Source organism: Crocodylus siamensis, chromosome 2 (assembly GCF_052110815.1).
Source record: "Crocodylus siamensis isolate JL-2025a chromosome 2, ASM5211081v1, whole genome shotgun sequence".
NCBI classification, from domain to species: domain Eukaryota; kingdom Metazoa; phylum Chordata; order Crocodylia; family Crocodylidae; genus Crocodylus; species Crocodylus siamensis.
In genome coordinates this window covers 6,213,339-6,231,917 of record NC_143396.1, presented here as the reverse complement: position 1 = coordinate 6,231,917, position 18,579 = coordinate 6,213,339, and the positions used below count along the sequence as shown (strand labels likewise).

At 51.1% G+C, this 18,579-nt stretch overlaps 1 protein-coding gene across 7 annotated transcripts in view; it reads left to right on the top strand.

Annotated features, from left to right (window-relative positions):
* Window positions 1-14,304, top strand: part of LZTS3 (leucine zipper tumor suppressor family member 3) — an 88,148-nt gene extending 73,844 nt beyond the window's left edge. For all 7 annotated transcript variants that reach the window (XM_090035084.1, XM_090035083.1, XM_090035078.1 and 4 more), the window contains 2 exons: window positions 1,630-2,460; window positions 5,049-14,304. In XM_090035084.1, coding sequence (XP_089891210.1) covers window positions 1,630-2,460; window positions 5,049-5,759 — 1,542 coding nt within the window. In that variant the 3' untranslated portion in view covers window positions 5,760-14,304. The remainder of the gene's footprint in view (window positions 1-1,629; window positions 2,461-5,048) is intronic.
* The last annotated feature ends 4,275 nt before the right edge of the window (window positions 14,305-18,579 follow it).

Sequence of the window (18,579 nt, the reverse complement as noted above, 5' to 3'; positions counted from 1 at the left end):
CCTTTTCAATGCTGGGGTTTCATGCTTGAGGCTAAGTCTATCTTGATGATGAATCAGTCTTCGATGATGATTTTTCTGAGTTACTTTTCACCTACAGTCCCATTCAGAGCTCTCTTCCACTCCCCTCAAAGATTTATTTCCTTAAGAATTGGAAAAAAATGAGGAAAATTTACCCCCTTTTTGTATCCCTTGTTAGAAAGAATCATGAGTTTCCTAGGCACCTTCACAGGTGGAAGAAAATGAGAACCCCCCTTCTTTAGGGTCACCCAACTGTTGCATAAATGTAAGTTAGTTTCTGTGTAGAGGAGAGTTGATTATTGACAACTGGGGAACTGAATGCTTCTGAGTCAGGCATTGCTGTGTCCATGGAAAAGCCATTCCTCCCTTCTGTGCTGTGCTGGGGTTTGAAGTGCTTTGAAATCATCCCATGAAAGGCTCCATGTGAGTATGATCTGTAGTCCATTAAAGTCAATACTGTTGACTCCTCTGGGCTTTTCATTGGCTCTGCTCAGAGTAGATAATTGGTATTATTAACTGTTATTCTGCACTAATCCAAGGGCTTGCTTAGTTTTCAATAAAATGGATTAGATTCCTTTTAAAAACATGCCCTTATTGAGTAAAGTCCTTCAAAGCCAAATGCATCGCAACAAATAAGCTTACAGATAATTCTGAATAATCAGTGTCCAGACTAATGTCCAGGCCCATACTCAGAGTAAGATGGTGCCTCCTCTCTTACAGAGGGAATTGTAATAGACTGTCAAAGGATAACCACAGAAATGTAGGAGGAATCATTAAGGCAATCAGGACTCATATTAGAGATGATATGTTTTATTAGACCAACAAGATTTTTGCAAAAACAAATGTCTTTAAGTGCAAGCTTTCGGGCACCAACACCCTTCATCAGGCATTGGAGAAAAGATTGTAAAAGTTCTCCCGGGTAGAAATGAAAATTCGTATTTCATAGGATTTCACAGAAGAATCATTATTCACTTCAGTGTTAGAGACAGGGGAGCAGAGTGCTTTAAGAACATGCCTGGGAGCCAGGACGTCCTGAGGCCAATATTAAGCCTAAAAATCAATGACTTTTTATTTAAAAGTGATGAGTGGAAGGTACAGGGGCTAACTGACCTCTGAGAGAGGTAAAGTCAGTGTTATTCCATCAACCACAGCAGAACTTCTAGAGCAGGGCGGGCAATTATTTCAGGCAGAGGGCCACTTAGCAAGTTTTGGCAAGCTGTCGACGGTCGCATTTCCCTCTCCAGTGCAGGAAAGCAGGAACAGCCCCATGGTCCCAGGCCAGAAGCCTCTTCTAGTTGGGGGAGCAGGGCTGGGGTGCCTTGATGCTGGGTCCTGCTGCCAGCTTCCCCTGGGTCCTACTGCCCCTGGCTCCTGTCATCTTTGACAGGCAGTCAGGAGCAAATAAATATTAAATTTTCTAAATGTTTTAGGGGCCACACAGGCTGGATAGAATGGCCTGGTGGGCCAGATCCAGCCCCTGGGCCATGTTTTGCCCACCCCTGCTCTAGAGCTACCCTGATTCAGACTTGACCCTGACTGTTGCATGGTGTTTTGTATATTGTTGGAGCATCACCTCCTCTGTTTGATGTGAGAATCTTTTTTCCTTTGCAGAGCAATGAGCCCTTAGTTAGACCTTCAGCCTTTAAACCAGTAGTTCCTAAAAACTTCCATTCCATGCAGAACCTCTGCCCACCGCAGAACAATGGAGTGGCAGAGAACAGGAAGAGCCTGAATCACACCAACAGCAATAGCCCGTCTGCTGTCAAAAGTGGGCTTGACAAGACCAGCCTGAATAGGACTACAAACCAAGTGGGAGGGCTTTCTGATTCTGGCCGTAACTCTCTGACCAGCTTGCCCACTTACGGGACAGGCTACAGCCAACACGTTGGTCCCATGAGCGCTTCAACGAGTCACATCAACCGCATTGGCACAACCTATGTGGATAAGAACATTGTGGGATATAATGGGATATCTACCTCAGACAGCGGCCGGTCTTCGAGCAAGAGCACTTCTTCCTTCAATAGACTCAACCATCTTAATGAAACGATGCCTTTCCATTCACCCTCGACAGACGACATTATCCAAGACCTGGAAGACAGGCTCTGGGAGAAGGAACAGGAGGTCCTCCAGATGAGAAGAAACCTAGACAAAAGTGAGGCTGCTATCCTCCAGGTTTTCGAGGAGAAGCAAAAGATTTGGGAGCGTGAGATGGAGGACCTCAGGCAAAATTATGCAAACAAACTGCAGCAGGTCTCCAAGAAGGCCCAAAGGGCTCAGCAAGCCTTGCAACTCCAAATTTTCAAGCTCCAGCAGGACAAGAAGAAGCTCCAAGATGATGTGGCACAGCTTCTCCAGCAGCGAGAAGAGCTGGAGAAAAAATTTGTGGCGTTCAAGAAAGAGCAGGCCGAGTTTCTTCCCAAGATTGAAGAAACCAAGTGGGAGGTAAGAGTCCAGCAGGCTTTTGGTTGCAAACCCACCATGGGACACCAGTGCCTGGGAAGGATAAGGTTCAGCCTTTGCTAATGTAGGTGTCCATCCAACACAGCACTTGAACACTAACTTCACTGGGCCAGTTTGCATGCCTAGAGCTTAAGTGCTTTGCTTTGTAGATATAGGCTGAAGCAGTAAACCGTGTAGTTATACAGATGACAGACTAAAAGGCCAGACTCACAGATCTCATCTCCAGCATAGAAAAGGCTGAAAACTGTGTTGGCCAGTCAGGTTAATCAAGACATGAATAAGCAGTTGCACCAAGGATGGCTGGAAGTGCCTCCATCTTCTGGGACCCTGCCTTCTAGGCTCTCTTTCCAGCCTCAGTCCTCTGAATTAAGTCCTAGAGCCTCCCTTTGTGCCTCATTTTTCACCACTGGGTTGACACTACTCAACTTTTGTCACTGTGGCTTTGTGTGCCTGTGTTCATGAAGCATTTGAGATGCAAAGCAGTGCATTGTCATCAGGGATAATGTGGATGGCACTTCCCACTAGACCCATCTGACCTTCTGTCTCTGTCAACACCTTTCACCTTGCCTTACCCTACCACCAGTAGCAGAGGGGAAGGTAGATGTGGCACAACCCCATCAGTAATGAGTGCAAGCAATTTCCTTGCCCATCACTAGATTGGGATATGGAGACCTCTTCTGATCTCTTCCATGCTGCTCAGGCCTGGTCCACATCTGAGTGCGCTAAACCTGAGCAACAGCCATGGTTTAAACTGGGCTTCTAGCAGTTTACAATAATATAACCAGCTGGTAGTGATGGTGAGGGTCAGGTTTGCCTACCACTTCCAGTTATAGTGGTAGTCTACTATTAGTTCAACTAGGAGAGGTTGTGAGTTTGACTCCTAGCTCTTCCACAAATTGTTCTTTATAGCTATATGGGCTTTACATGCCTGGTTATTGGGTGAGGCCACCACAGAAGCCCACATTTTAAAGATGGGACCAGCTGAGATGGAGGGAATGGGGAAGCCACTGTGTGTGGGGAGCAAGGCGCCCCTCTGAATACTGCCCAGCCCTGCCAGCAACCAGGAGAAAAGGGCTGATCATTGAAAGCCCATATATCCCAGGGACTTGGGGATGCAGAAGACCCACACAGGTGGCTCTACTCTTCAGTCCTTGCATCTTGCTCTGGTGCTGGCTGTGTATGCAGCTGATCTCCACACCTTGATCTCCACACCTCCGTGTTGTCCCTGTTCAGGCAGAGCCGCTTTGTCACCACACAGTTTCCTTGCAGCCAAGTCACGTCTGGAAAGGCAAGGGCTGTAAAACCACAAAGCACATGATTGCTGCTAGGAGATGACCCAGTGGCTTTCTGCTGTGGCACCTGCTGCTGGGCACATGAACCAGCACAAAGCCAGCTTGGACAAGGTCAGGGTTGAGCTGGGGCAGCTTCAGTTCCCTGTTCAAGGCAACGTCATCCCTAACTAGACCATCCCAGCCAAGTGTCTGTCTAACCTGCTTTTGAAAATTTCCAGGGATGGAGATTCCCCAACTTCCCTAGGCACCTGTTCCAATGCCTGCCGCCCGAATAGGCAGAAAGTTCCTCCTCATCTGCAACCTAATTTTCCCCTGTGACAGCTTGAGGCCGTTGCCCCATGTCCTGTCCCCTCCAGCCAGAGAGAATAGCCATAGGGCAAAAAGGCCAAAGGCATTTTAGTTCTGAGATGACACTGCTGTTGGCATATTTAGATCCTGATCTATATCCTGCTGAAGTCAGTGGAGAAAGCCCTCATTGATTTCAGTGGGTTTGGGATCAGGCCCTTGGATAGCATTTTAGTTTGGCTGGTTAATGCAAAACCCTCCCAGAAAATAAAGGCTCTTCTGGCCTTGTCAGCAGGACAGAGCTAGGCAAGCATCAAAAGCAGGAGTTCGCCAACTTTTCAGGCCCGAGACACCGCTTGATAGGCTCAAGGGCACCCTCAGAAAAATGCTACTCATTTAGTATCATAATACTTGGGGTCGGAAGGGACCTAAACAGATCATTAGGTCCGACCCCCTGCCCCAGGCAGGAATGGGTGCTGGGATCATATCACCCCAGCCAAATATCTGTCCAGCCTCCTCTTGAAGACCCCCAAGGTAGGAAAGAGCACCACCTCCCTTGGGAGCCCAGTCCAGAGCCTGGCAGCCCTCACTGTAAAGTAAAAATTTATTTGACTACAGAAAACTAACAGAAAAATTGTTCTGTTGCAAACAACTCAGCAAGCCCATGTCAGGACAGAATGATTTTTAACACCCTGGGTTCCTCTTTGAAATCTCTGGCTTTCTCTTGTGAGTCATGTTTGCCCACCTAATAGTGCTAGCATTGTGTGGCACCCCTTTGAAAGGGTCTCAAGGCACCCCAGGGTGCCGCAGCATCCTGGCTGAGAATCACTAGTCTCCCCTCCATGACAAGGGTCTTACGCAGTGTAAGTCCATCGATTGCTACAGGGTTTTGTGAGCATATGGCCAGCGTAACGGGGGAAGGACTCTGCCCCCGATTCACCATGCTAAGTCCCCATGTTGTGATCTCACCGTGTCCCCTGCCTGCTCTTTCAGGTGTGCCAGAAGGCTGGCGAGATCTCCCTGCTGAAGCAGCAGCTGAAGGACTCCCAAGCGGACGTGTCCCAGAAGCTAAACGAGATCGTGGGACTGCGGACGCAGCTCAAGGAAGGGAAGAACTTCCTGCGGGAGAAGGAGGAACAGATCCTCACTTTGAAGGACTCCTACAGCTCCAAGAGCGTCAACCTGGAGATCTGCGAGAACGAGCTCCAGAGGAAGATGAATGAGGTGCAGATGCTAAGGGAAAAGCTGAACCACTGTGAACTCGAGGTCTCTGGCCTCAAGCAGACGCTGGCCAGCATGGGCCACCCGGGGCCTTTCCCCCCCGAACTCAGTGAGAAGCTCCAGGACCCGCTGGCCTGCGAGAGCGACGAGGCCAAGATGAAACGCCAGAACGAGGACAGCATCAACATCCTGAAGAAGGAGGTCGAGCGGCTGCAGGCAGAGCTGAAGCTGGAGCGCCAGCAGCGGGGGCAGCAGGTGATGGACTTTGAGGAGGAGCGACGCACCTGGCAGGAGGAGAAGGAAAAGGTGATCAAGTACCAGAAGCAGCTGCAACTCAACTACGTGGAGATGTACCAGAAAAACCAGATTCTGGAGCACAAGGTGAACGAAATGACCAGCAAGACGACGAGCTCGCCTCACAGCGAGGACAAAAAACCCTGGACTCCCTCCCGGCTGGAGCGAATAGAGTCCACCGAGATCTGACGAGGCACCCAGAGCATCACGACCGTGCATGTGCGACCTACTCCTGCCAGCAATCGTCCGAGGGATGATGTGCTCTGAGAGGTGTGAGCTTGCTTGCGACCAACCCCTCCACCCTGACTCGGTTCTTCAGTGCTCCTTAGGTAACAGACCCGTGGGTGTATGTTGTTATACTCTGACACGCATCTGTTTTTTCTAGTACAGCTTTTTCGGCCCTTTTGGAATATGCCGTGACTGTTACTTATTCACTTGCTGCCATCCTCTTTCCCCCGCCGCTCACGCCCCTTGGGGTTGTTTTTTATTTCTTGGTTGCATTTCTTCCTCCTCTTCTTTTTTTGATAAGTCTTTGCAGTCAAATTAGTTTTAAGCTGACAGGTTTTCTGTTCTTTGGGTCATTTTTTTAGCCACATTGGCTAACGGAGCAAAGCTCTGGGGATCGCAAGAAAGGTAATATCCCGTCTTGCGAGAGCCAAATCCTGGTCCCCATGAAGTCAATAGGACTCATGCCCATTGACTTCAGTGACACCAGACTGCTGACTAAGATCGGAAAAGGATCTCTAGCATTGCCAGAGCCCATGATGTCACTTGGGGGTTGGCATGAGCCAGCTGAGGACAAGTGAGCCAGCATGCCCTGGTGTCCCAAGTGAGCTGAGCAGCTCTTTGGAAGTTCAGCAGTTTGACATATGCTGCATTTTCGTTTCCGGCTCCTCCCCATTCCTTGGTGACAGCCAGGGTTTTGGTGATGGCCAGGTTGTAGCAAAAAAAGCACTCTGATCCTATTCTTCCTGTGCTCCTGACCTGGAAACGTGAGGGAGCACCAGAAATTCAAGCAACTTGCACTTGATTCCCAGAGAAACAAGGACTTCAGCAAAACAGCCCAACTCCTTGGATCTTTATCCAGGCTGAAGCTTTAAGAGTCTGCCCGTTGCGAGGTAGCAGTTGATGTAGGAATGATGCCAAGTGCCCTTCCTCTGACTGTTGTTCCCAGGGCAGGGGTGTCTGCTTGCAGATGGGTGTCAGGTCAGGACTTACAGGTCTGTAGACTCGGCTGTGTTGGGGAGCACATGTCAGCCTCTCAGATATGGCCCAGATATGATGTACATATTGCTAATGCTGTGCTATCTCATGCACTCAAGTGTGACATGTAGAAGGAAGAGGGCTTAGACCCTCTTCAAAAAAACGTTCAATCCTGCGCCTAGCTGTGAGCAAGGTGGTGATGCCAGTGCGGACCCAGCTTAAAGTTAAGCACATATGTACATCTTCCTAAATTGGACCCTGGTTCCCCCTGCTGATTGGTGCCCACAGGCACCAACTCTTCTGTCTGCATGCAAGAGCAGCATTCAGCTTTGCAGTGCAGATAGATGGGCAACATAACAGGCTGGATTCCCACCTACCCAAAGACCACTTTATATGCCACTTTGGCAACAGAGAGGGGACCTCAAGAAGGACTCAAGCTGTCCACATGGAGTTCAGGGGGCTCAGGGCAACTGGGAGCAAGGCCTGTTGCTTGCAGCTAGGCAGACCAAGGATCGTTGCCTCCAAGATGGGTGCTGGCAGCCCAGAAGCTCCTATGTAAGTGAGAGCTTTCCCAGGTGGTGGTCTGCCAGTGCTCTAAAGAGATGCCGTAGGACTTGAGAAGATGAATCCAAATGGCATCTGAGAGAGGGCTTGAGACTGCTCACTTTCTATATTTCCCCGTGTCCAAGCTCCCACCACCCTGTGACAGCTCACAGGTCCCTGTAAAGCACTGAACTCCAGCTTGGACCTTTATGGTGAGCTCCAGATTCAGCAGGCAGGTCACTGGGAAAGGCACAGCTAGTCCAGTGAGTCTCATCTTGTTGTTTTCCAGCTGACTTTGTCTGCTGGGCATGGGACACCAGCAATCAGAGCATCATAACAGCAGCACTGATGGGCAGCAGTGGTCCTGTCATAGTAGAAAATGGGGCCCTGTGGCCAGCCAACCTGTTGCGGACACTCTTGGGGAACCAGCAATGGATCGTATGGGTGCTTCCCTGTTTCCACTGCTTAGAAAACACGCTGGTCCATCAGGATCCAGGTGAATCGGCTTCCTGGCAATGGTCCCAGTGGCCGGCAGAGGTTAGCTGCCCAATGGCAAAGGTCCCAAGGCGAAACAGAGCTCCACGATACATGGGCGGGATGGTGCAAAGTGTTCATGGCAAACGAGAAGGGCACTCGGTTCCTGAGCGCGGGCCTGGGTCCAAACTCTGGGGAAGATTTCCATTGATTTTGTGGGCTTGGGAGCCAGCTTTAAATCTGTGCCTGCTCCGCCTGAGTCAATGGCAGTCAGGGAGAGGAGAGCCAGTGCTGACTGATGTCACTGGAGACCAGTTTCTGGTGACTAGGAGGAAGTGAATATGGCCACCTCCCAGGAGCATGATCAGGGCAAGAGTGGGCACTATAGTGACTTCCATCTGTGGAGCCAGGATAATGTCACCAAGGGCTTTGCTTCCCATGAAGGGCTCCATCAGGGAACATGGTGACAGCCAAGAGCTCTCCCTAGCATTGCAAGTCTAATTCCCTCCACACCTGTTTTGCAGTCAGACTCTTCTGACTGTGATCCCAATGGGGCGTCCACCACCCATCCCCGCTGTGGCACCCATCCTCGCCGTGGCAGTCTCACTTTTAGTGCCAGGTTGTGGGGTTGTATATGCAACAGTCTGTGCGCTGCAGGGCACTGTATTGGCTTGGCCAATCTGGGGGTGGCAGCCCCATGGAAGGGCCAGTTGGGGGGGCATTTCTGGGTCTGTGTGAGGCTGGGCTCTGTCTTCAGCCCCTTTACTCTCACTAAGCCAGTATCTCAGCTGAGGTAAATCAAAGTAGCTGCCTTGCCTGGAAGGGAGCTGGGCCAGTGTGTGCCAGCCAAAGAACCAGACACCTGCATATCCACCCAAGGCCCGATGCTGCACAACGTTGAGCCCCTCAGTGCCTATCAAAGTCATCTGGGGGTCGAGGCATTCAGCATCTAACGCAGAGGCCTTGACTGAGTTCAGGTCTTGAAGGACGTCCACCCAGTAGGTAGGGTGAAGGCCGCATCTTGGAAGCAGGAGATCTGGGTGACCTTGAGTCACTCCACCTTTGTGTGCCTCAGTTTCCCCCACCTTGTTAGACCTCCCTCCCTCAACCTCACAGGGCCGTTGTGAAGACTAACTCATGCTGGTGCACAAAGGGCTTTGAGATCCTTGGGCACCAAAGCCAAGCACCAAGCAGTTGCAAGTGTCCCTTCAAAGGAGTTCAGATCAGCTTCCCCTGGCCATGCTGCAGAGAGAAGTCCCAGGGAGTAGTACCCGCCCTCCGACCAGGCTGCGCCCAGGGGCCTTGGAGCTTTTTCCATCTCCCATTACTCTGGGTGATGCTCCAGCCTTAGTGAAATCAAAGGTATGTTCCCACTGACATGGATGCCACCCCCTTATTCGAAGGGGTTGTCACATGTGGCATGCACCGCAGAGCTCACATGGATCTGTGTTGATCTCTACGGTAAACTCGGTCTCCCTAGTCTAGGGCACCCTGACCAGGTCTCAAAGCAGGGCAGCCACCAGTCCACCTGTAGAAAGGCCTCTCAGTGCACATCTGTCCCATGGATCATTGCATCTCAGATCCTTTCAATGTGCAGGCAGGTTTACGCACCTGATGGGGGGCGTGTGCATGAAGATACCACCGAAGTACCTGAAGCGAGAGCGAGACCAGCCCAAAATCCAGCAGTGTTCAGGTATCACGAGGGCTGTGGCAGGAGCCAGGTGGCCCTGAGGATGTCAAACCTTGACCAGCTCTGTGTTTCAGGTGGGCTAGTCACCTGGGTCCCAGTGGCTCCCTGCTTCTCCCACGTGTGCTTTAAATGACGCCATGACCCAAATATGTCTGAACTCTGTCGGGCGTTTCCCTTAAACACCAGCAGATCCATGACTCCAGCCCCCTCATCCCATCCAGAGCTTCCACCAAAAAGCCTTGGGCTCAATCTATAGCTTTAGGGGCCACGGACCTCCTTGAGGATAAGGGGAGCTTAGGAAGACTTTTCAACTGAAAGGAGAGGGGCCTGCAGTCTGCTCTGACGATGCATCGCTGCTATGTGTCCTGCAGCTGCATCCCCTCCTTGAGCTGCGATCCGCTCCAGCCAGGGTTGGGGAGACCCGTAGACCACTTGGAGGTTGCACTCATGGTTCAGGAGATGGTGCTTATCTTTGTGGGTTGCTGTGGAAGCAGGCTGGAGCAGTCCCATTTGGAAGAGCGTAAGCAGAGAGCCCGATCTGCAAGGGATCCATGGTATTTTTTTGCAAGGGAGGAAGGAACCCAGCAAAACTCCCTTGTGATAACGACATGAGAACTTGAGGCTGGAAGGAGTCCCCTGGGCCACAGGCCCTTTATTACAGTCCACCTTCTTAAAGCCCCCGGCCATTTCCACGGGCGGCCCTTTTCTCTGTCACTGCCTGCCCCGGACTGTGGAAAAGCATAGGTACCTTCTTGTCCCCAGAGGTGGCTGCAGAAGGAATCGTAAGACAATTGTGCATGAAGTGCTGATTTCTTATCCTTTCAGGGGAGATCAGACCCCCATCCCCTACAGGAGCCTTCCTGGCTTTTTCTTATCCTCACCTTGGTGTTCTTGCAACTTCCTTGCTTCATCCAGCACATAGGGTCGAGGTCAACAGCAGACGCCTGCACTCATGTCGGAAACAGCACCTGTAGCAAGGCCTCGCAGTCTGTGTGCATGAAGCAAGAAGGGGATCCCATGCCGGGAGAAGGAGATTCTTTCCCCATCTCTCATCTGGATTTGCTAGGTGACCTTGGCAGGTCCTTTCACTCTCCGTGCCTCTCGGGTAAAGCAGGGATACTCTTCCTTAACCTCCTCTGGATGCCAGTTGGGGATCCTTGGACCACAGCAAAGTGTTGGTGTTACTGCATGAGGTTCTCCTCGGAGTAACCTTTTTGAAGTCACTAGGCCAGCCCCTTACTGGTGTGAGCAAACCTCAGAAATTGGCTCCACTGTTTTACACCAGCTGAGATGTTGACCCAAGTGAGTTAGGCTTGTATCAAGGTAGGGAGAATCAGTCCCTTACACATCGTGGGGGTGAAGGGTCCCTTGTGATTTTTGCCTGTTGCTTAAAGATGACACGTGCTCCGATCTGCTGGCCTCCACAGCAGCAGGGGCCCAAAGGCTTTGCAACCCACCTGCAAATAACACGGCTGGTACCGTGTGCCACTTGCTGCCCAGCACAGCTTTGCTTCCCCCAATCCCCTGACCGGCGGTCACAGCGATCGCTGCCAGCATGAATCTAGTTGCTAGCACGAGACAGTGGGGAAATCCCTGATGGTTTTCTGTGCGTGACCTGCTTATTACCCGAAGGAGGAACCGAATGGCAACTCTATGCTGCTAAGCTCTACAGAGACAAGTGTACTTGGATGTAAATAACAGCCTGGTCCTGTATATACGGTGATTAAACACACCAAGAAAATTCTGTCGATGTCTATGTTGGTGACGGATTGGGATTTACAGTAAGAGCAGAGGGCGTCTAAAAGGGCCCCAAGAGCCTGGTCCTCGAAGGTGCCCAGTGCCCATCCAGTCCTGGTAGGGATAGGGGCTGCTCAGCATCTTCCAGGATCGGGCCCTCTCTGTCGTGTTGTGACGTGTCTTCGTTCTGCCCATTGATAGTCCCCCGGGGGACCTGAGGGTGCAGCCAGCGTGGAAACACTGCAGCATTGATCCGCACCTTCCCCAAAGGCCGCTCAGACAAGGCCGGGACTTCCTTCTTCCGGGGCCGCGGCACTCGGAAGAGATGTCCAGAAACGGGGCTGCCTCTTAGGCACCCAGCTGCAGGTCTCTTCCTGAGGCACCGCGACGACCCATGGTCTCCTTGCATTGAAGGGGCACTTTAGAGCTTGTCCAAGGCGGCAGCCTCTTGACCAATGTGACCGAAGACACAGCAAGGGCGTGAGACCTCCCTCTTCTGAACCACGTCCTTTATTCTGAAGGCAAACGGGGCTGGGAGGGCGGGTGCTCCAGTGATGAGAGTATTGGAGAGACGAGCATGGACCAACAACCGGCAGTGCTCTCTCTTTTACTTGGGAAGGATTCAAAGGCCAAATTCTTCAGCTCTGTCTGAAGCAAAATGTCTTGCTGAGTAAGCATCTGCAGGGTTTGGCCAGTGGGACTGGGCTGGGGGGGAATGAGACAGTATAGGCCAGTGGTGAGAGCTAGGGAGAGGGTGGCAGGAAGGTCTGATCCTTTTCGCAGCGCTAGATAGATGCATCGTGTGAACTTCACCTCTCCATGGCTACAAGTGCAAACACACAACACGTTCACGCTGGATTGCTGCCCACACCGAGCAGCTCCCCACCGGGTGTCGAGGGCACCAGTAATAGCCTGTTCGCATTGACTGTCGGAGGCTGGACTTGGCTCGACTTGCAGCCACACAGTCCATAGGCTGCCGTATCTTCCTGGCCCATAGCTACCCCGGCTTTACATCTCGCATCCCCTCCGCATTTCCCCCTGGGAAGGCAGATCACACCCTCGTCAAAGTGTCGTGTGTACTGTCCCCCCCAGCTGTGACACGGGGGATCGTGAAATCTTCAAGGGCACTTGGAACCTCTCTGAGTCCAGGAGCAGTGGTGTAGGACCCCATCTAACTCTCCTGGCTCAGAGAAGGCAACCGTTTGCAAATGCTTTTTTCATGGGGATCCTTGTAACCAGATCACATGGACAGCACAGACACATGGGGAATGGCCAGCTCTGCTGCTGGAAAGGCTGGTCTGGGAGTCTTCATTTAGGTTATACATCACCCCCTTCCCCTGCATCATATCAAGAGAAATGAAAATAAAGCCTGTAGCCTGGATGAGCACTGGCCGGGGCAGCTTGGAGAGAGCCAGCAGTGTTCTTGTGAGCTTTAAAGTTCGCGTCTTCTCAGAAGAACTACATCAGAGATGTGATGCTCTAGGCTCAGAGATGCGATGCTCTCCCTCGTGCAGAGGCGCGATGCTCTAGGATGGTGTAAATGGAGTGGTTCTGGGCAAGACCCCGCTAGTGGCAGTGAGAGTGGGTGAAGAACCGAGCTGCTGATCCAGCATCCATCAAAGCAGGAGCCCTTATACACAGGCGCGATCTCTCACCCTGTCCCGGCTCTTGCCCCCGGCTCCGACATCTTGCTGCATGGCCCCTGGAGAAGCCGTTCTCCTTGGACTTCCAGCAGCAGAGGCTGTGCGTATGACAGGCCAGGCCCACCCCAAAAAACCATCACAGGGTCTGAACGCGCTCCCATCAGACCCAAACAGAGGCCAGGGCAGGTCTAAATTCTGGCCTCAGGTCCAAATGGGGTCAGAGCTGAGGTGCAGGGGGGTGCGACTGAGCACCACTGACCAACCCCACCGTGCTGGCTGCTACCAAGCCCATCCAAGCTCTGCACAGCCAAGTCTTGAGCTGAGCCCCTTCCCGGGGGTGTTGATTTACACTCACATGGATCTTTTAGATGCTGCAAACTGCCTATGATACTGCCGGGCAGCCTATGATAATGGCCCTGCCTGCCTTTTGATGCACGCTGGGGGTGAGGGGTAGGGGAACTTGCAAATAAATGCACTTGGCTTAGATGCTCCTTTCCATCTAAGGCTGTCCCCAAAGAGCAGCAGCAAGTCTGACCCCCCCCCCCCCCCGGCTGGTAGGAACCCCCTTAACTCCATGGGCTCCCATAGAAAGCAGCAATCCAGGCCAGCTAAGGACATGCTGACCCTGTTGTCCGAGTTCACCAGCAATAAAAAACCAGCTGAGCCATGGTGGGATGGGCCCAGGGGTTGGGTTAGTGGTAGGACTCCACACGGGCCCTCCAGCAGCACTGGGGCCTCTGCCGAACCTGAATCCCGTCTGTGCATCCTTCGTTCCCTCCCAGCCTCACTTTCCCTCTGCTCTTACTGTGAATTCAAACCAGAAGTGTTCTGAACTTAAAACTGTTCCCCCTCCCCACAACCCTTTTTGTCCCGCGTTGACTGTTAACAGTTCTCTGAACTACGTCTATGGAGACTTTGCAAAAAAACAAATAAAAACCCTAAAAAAAAAATTTAAAAAAATACAAATAAATAAATAAATAAAAATTAAAATCCACCAAAAAAAAAAAAAGTACTTTGGAAAGAATCCATATTTAAAGTTGGGTGTATCTCCTGTTCACTGGTCATGTTCAAACACTGTTGTATCGACTTTGCCTCTGGTCTGTGTATTTCAAGAAATTTTTAAAAATTAAAAAAAAAAAACCAAAAAACCCCATCCTGGAAGTTTTGTACAGCAAAGATGTATCCATATAGAAACCGTTGTTAAACCGATAGCACATTTCACAAGCTACTCCTAATCTGTTGTCTGTCTCCATCGGGTTATAAAGATGTTAAGAGCTACTGCCTTGGGATTTTCTACCATGTGTGTATATATCTGTACAGAGGTATGTATATATATATATAAAGAAGCTCTATATGTATACGTATCTCTCTCTATCTATATCTAGAGCTGACTGTGAAGGATTTTTATTCAGGAAAAAATAAAATGGAGAAAGGCCCCTTTTAAAACCAGAACTTTGGCTTTGCACTTGTTTTTTGGTTGGGGGAAGGGGCTTCACGGGCAGGGAATTGCGTTCAGATGCTATTCGGCTGCCTTGGCTGGCGTGTAGACCCATCACCCAGGCTTTATAGCCAAAGAGGGAGGCATGATGCTTTCACCTTGCCTGTGGATGGTGCTAGGGTTTCTTGCCTGCTTTCCAGGGTCTGGGGATCACCGGGATGGATTCAGCTGCAGGATGTATGATGGATGAGGGGGCCATAGCGGCAGCAGAGGCTTAGCTTGTCAGAGGAGACTTTCTGTAGCCTCACCTTCCCTGACCAATCCTCCAGCCGGCTCGCCAGTGCACAGAGGGCATGAAGTGGTATCAGGGCATCACATCCTCCTGCCCTTCCCCTGAAGAAGGTGGTTTCCTGCATCATCCCAGGTAGGTGGGAAAGGATCCCTGTGAGGAAAAGGTTGAGAAGCACCACTTGGGCTCTGCTGCCTTGTAGTGAGGAAGGATGAACTCAGCCCTACCATCAGCCTCCTGCTGCTAATGGAAACTTTCTCTGAGCTCAAGTGCCCAGAGTCTGTGCTTGGAGAACAGGAGCTGAGCTCTCGCCTCATTGCAGCCCCAGAAACACGGGGGCTGAGGCAGGCACAGCATGTTTCTGCCTCCAAGCAGCTGTCCACCAAAGATGGGGGAGCACCCAGTAATGGCTCATTAAAAGCAGCAGCCTGAGCACAAGACTGGGTGCCAGGAACTTCTTAACTCTTTGTGTGATCCTGGCAACTTAATGGTGCTGCCTCAGTTTCCCATCTGTGAAATGGGGATGATAATACTTCCTGCCTTCCACGAGGGTGGGATGGAGGGAGCTGTATTCATAAACAGCCTGGATATAGAATCACAGACAACGAGGGTGGGAAGGGACCTCAGGAGGTCACATCTAGTCTAACCCCCTGGTCAAAGCAGGACCAGCCCCAACTACATCATCCCAGCCAAGGCTTTGTCTAGCTGGGTCTTCACGACCTCCAAGGATGGAGAATCCACCACCTTTCTGGGGAGCCTGTTCCAGGGCTTTATGAATGTTTATGAGACTGTTGCTTCAATGTGAATAGTACAAAGCATTGTCCATCAGCAACGTCGATTCTACAGACCCAATCCCTGACGTCAGTAGGGAAGTTCCCCATGGGCCCAGTCACTTATTTGTGTATTAACATTTTCCTGTTGTGTTCACAGCTCATGGGTGGAGGCTTGGGGTGAAAAAGAAGGGGGCTAGCAGGCTTTGTGGCCAGACAGAAAGGGCAAAGTAAAGAGATAGCTTGATCCTAGAAGGGTGTCAGGAGGCCAATGCAGCCCTGGAGCTAATGCAAAGAACATCTCCCAGGCTGTTCGCTGGAAGGTGAATCAGGTACCTGCTGTGGTTATCAGTGTACCACAGGTTTTGAATTGGCTCTGCCAGACCCAAAAGTCAGACCAAGACCTGCTGCAAGTCTTCCATCCCCCATTCTTACCAGCTTTGTGTTAGGGCCCCTAGATTTGCAGAGAGAAACCAACTGCAAATGACCAAGCTGCTGACCCTCTGTTTCCATTGTTCGAGTCCTGCACAACTCCCAGAGCAAACGACACACAACAAGAGGAGGGTTTGGAGAAGAGTGGGCTTTATTTTTAACTCAGTTTTAACGACCCAACATGAACCATACTAAGCAAAGCAAGTAGGGACGTGTTGGATTGGCTTCAACCTGAGCGTGTCACTAATAAGGATTTCCTAGGTTACTGAAGGCCAAATGAAAGGATGGGCTTAAATGGAGAACTAGATGCAAAATGGAAATGCACAGGAGATAAGGACAGGTATAACTACCTGCCAAACATGCTTTAACTGCTGGCTAGTTCATCCTTTCCTGCTCTGGTTCCTGGTATAACTACATCATGTCTAGGATTTTCTTAAGCTGATGGGGGAAGGCCAAGGCTGAAACTGAAGCAAATCAACTAGGGTTGAGACTAAGCTGGCCATCACAGAGGACATTCTGGTTTTCTGCTACTCGTCCTCTGTTGATACAAAACCCGATACCTTTAGGTCCTCTATTTTTCTCTTCAAGAAAAATAGCTTTATCTAGATGATGTAAAGGCATCTAGTTTCGTATCAGTAGAGGAAGAGGACAACCGGACTGTCCTCTTATGATGGCCACCCTAGCTGAGACCCATCATAAAGAGCCCTGCTGAGAAGGTGACTGATGTAGACAAGCAGCCAGAGGAGTTGGCTTAGATACAGAAAAAGTTCCGCTTTCTCTTGTAGGTACAGTACGAGAACTGAAATACAAAGGAATAGGAGGGAAGGATTTAACCCTTGTGGGGCTGGAAGGCAGTTCTGAGACTGGGGAGGGACGGAGACAGGAAGGGGAAGCTCTGCCTATCCAATTCATGGCCAAAGCACCCCCACCCACACCCCCATGGCAGCTATCCCTGGCTCGCAATCTCCACTCCCTGGGAAAGGAGCAGAAGCTTGTGCCTCTGCCTGTCCCACAAGGGTTAAATCCTGGGGCGCTAAAAGGAGATGACTTCAGCAGTGGCGGCAGCAGTAGATCTCTTTATCCCTTGGATGGGCTGGCCTCTCAAGGGGAGCATCACTCATTCTCATTCTGTCACACATGCACACAGTTCATCACAGCACATGTGCACACATACACACGCATATACCCCCAGCAGAGAAGAGATACTCACCGCTGATAGCACAGCGAAGCAGTGGAAGAGACGCCCAGGGAAGCTGTGGACTCTCCATCACCAGAGGTGTTCAGGAATAGGCTGGACAGCCACTGGGCAAGGGTGACGTAGGCAAAACTATGGGGATTTCCTAGACTTCTGGGCTTTGCTGGTTGCTGCTTGGGACTGGGAAGAAATTTACCCCATGGTCAGATTGGTACAGACTGCGGGGCGGGGTTGCCTTCCTCTGTAGCAGGGGGCCTGCCCCTCTTCCTGGGATGTCTTGAGCTTTTATTAACAATCTTTTCAGAAACAGGATGTTGGCCACTGTGGTCCCCCTCCCTTACTTGTGGCAGATCTTGTTTTATTTCTTGCATTGCGTCAGGGTTGACTGTAGTTTTGCTCAAAGGTTAGACAATGGATTTGTACAGGATGGTTTGGACAGGCCTGATCCTGCCTCAGGCAGGGGGTTGGACTAGATGTGACCTCTGGAGGTCCCTTCCAGCCCCACTTCTCTGTGATTCTATATTTGCACTTGCACACAAACACACACACATACACATACATACACAAGCACAGATGCCTGAACAATGACCGTGCGCTCAATGTCACCCAATTACCAAGTGACCCGTTCCTGCACCTCATCCATCTCCCAGCCCGCTCCTCATTGCGGTTCTTTCTGTGGTCGACGTCAGAGCGCCGCAGATTAAGACGTACGACTTCAATTCCACCCCTCTGCCCTAAGCTGCCAGGGAGGCGACTGCCAATTTTCTTGCAATCTGGGAAGCGTCGGGCCTGAAGCTGCAATCTGTATTTCAGGCCCCAACCACCACAGGAAGGCGTGAGCACGACTCCCATCCATCACGCTCCATAATTAGGCTTTTCCTCTTGACACTGCTGCTGGCCAAGGCAACAGCTGCTGGGAGCTGACTGGGGCCTGTGCAAAGCTCCCGGAAAAGGCACATCTGTCCGGGGCTATTGATTTCCCCATTGGCAGCATTAAGTGCATGTTAAGCCTGGCAGTGTGGTTTCCAAAGCTCCCCCACAGCTGCCAGGAATCCCCTGTAGCCAGCCACACTGCCTAAAGCTACGGGACATGGGGAGGGCTTGCTATGCAATGCAAGCAACACGCAAATGATTTCTAGGGAGCACCACACAGCACCATGGAAGAGCACAGCACAGGATCAACCAGGCTCCCTGGGAGCCTACAGTCAAAAGTCCCATCCTGTCAGGGGCTGACCACCCTCCACATCCATCGATAACAGGCCTTCCTGAGGCAATACCAACCCAAAGCGTTCCAAAATCAGGAGTCAGACCCCCAGATTTCATGAGATTAAATCCTGCCTTTCCTTTGCTTTGAGAACTATGGGCTACAGGAAAACAGGGCTGCTGCTGGGGTGCTGGGAGCGCTATCTGTCCAAGTGACCAACACTGTCAGTCCTTCCTTCTGCTCCCATATCTGTCTCTCTAAATGGGTATGGGTGTCTGTTCTCCCAAGATTCATTTTCCTTGGAGTGATATGACCCTCGTTGTTTCCAAGATATTGGTCTCCAAGTGCAGCCATTTTTATTCTGTGAGAAAAAAAAACCCTGAACTGCAGT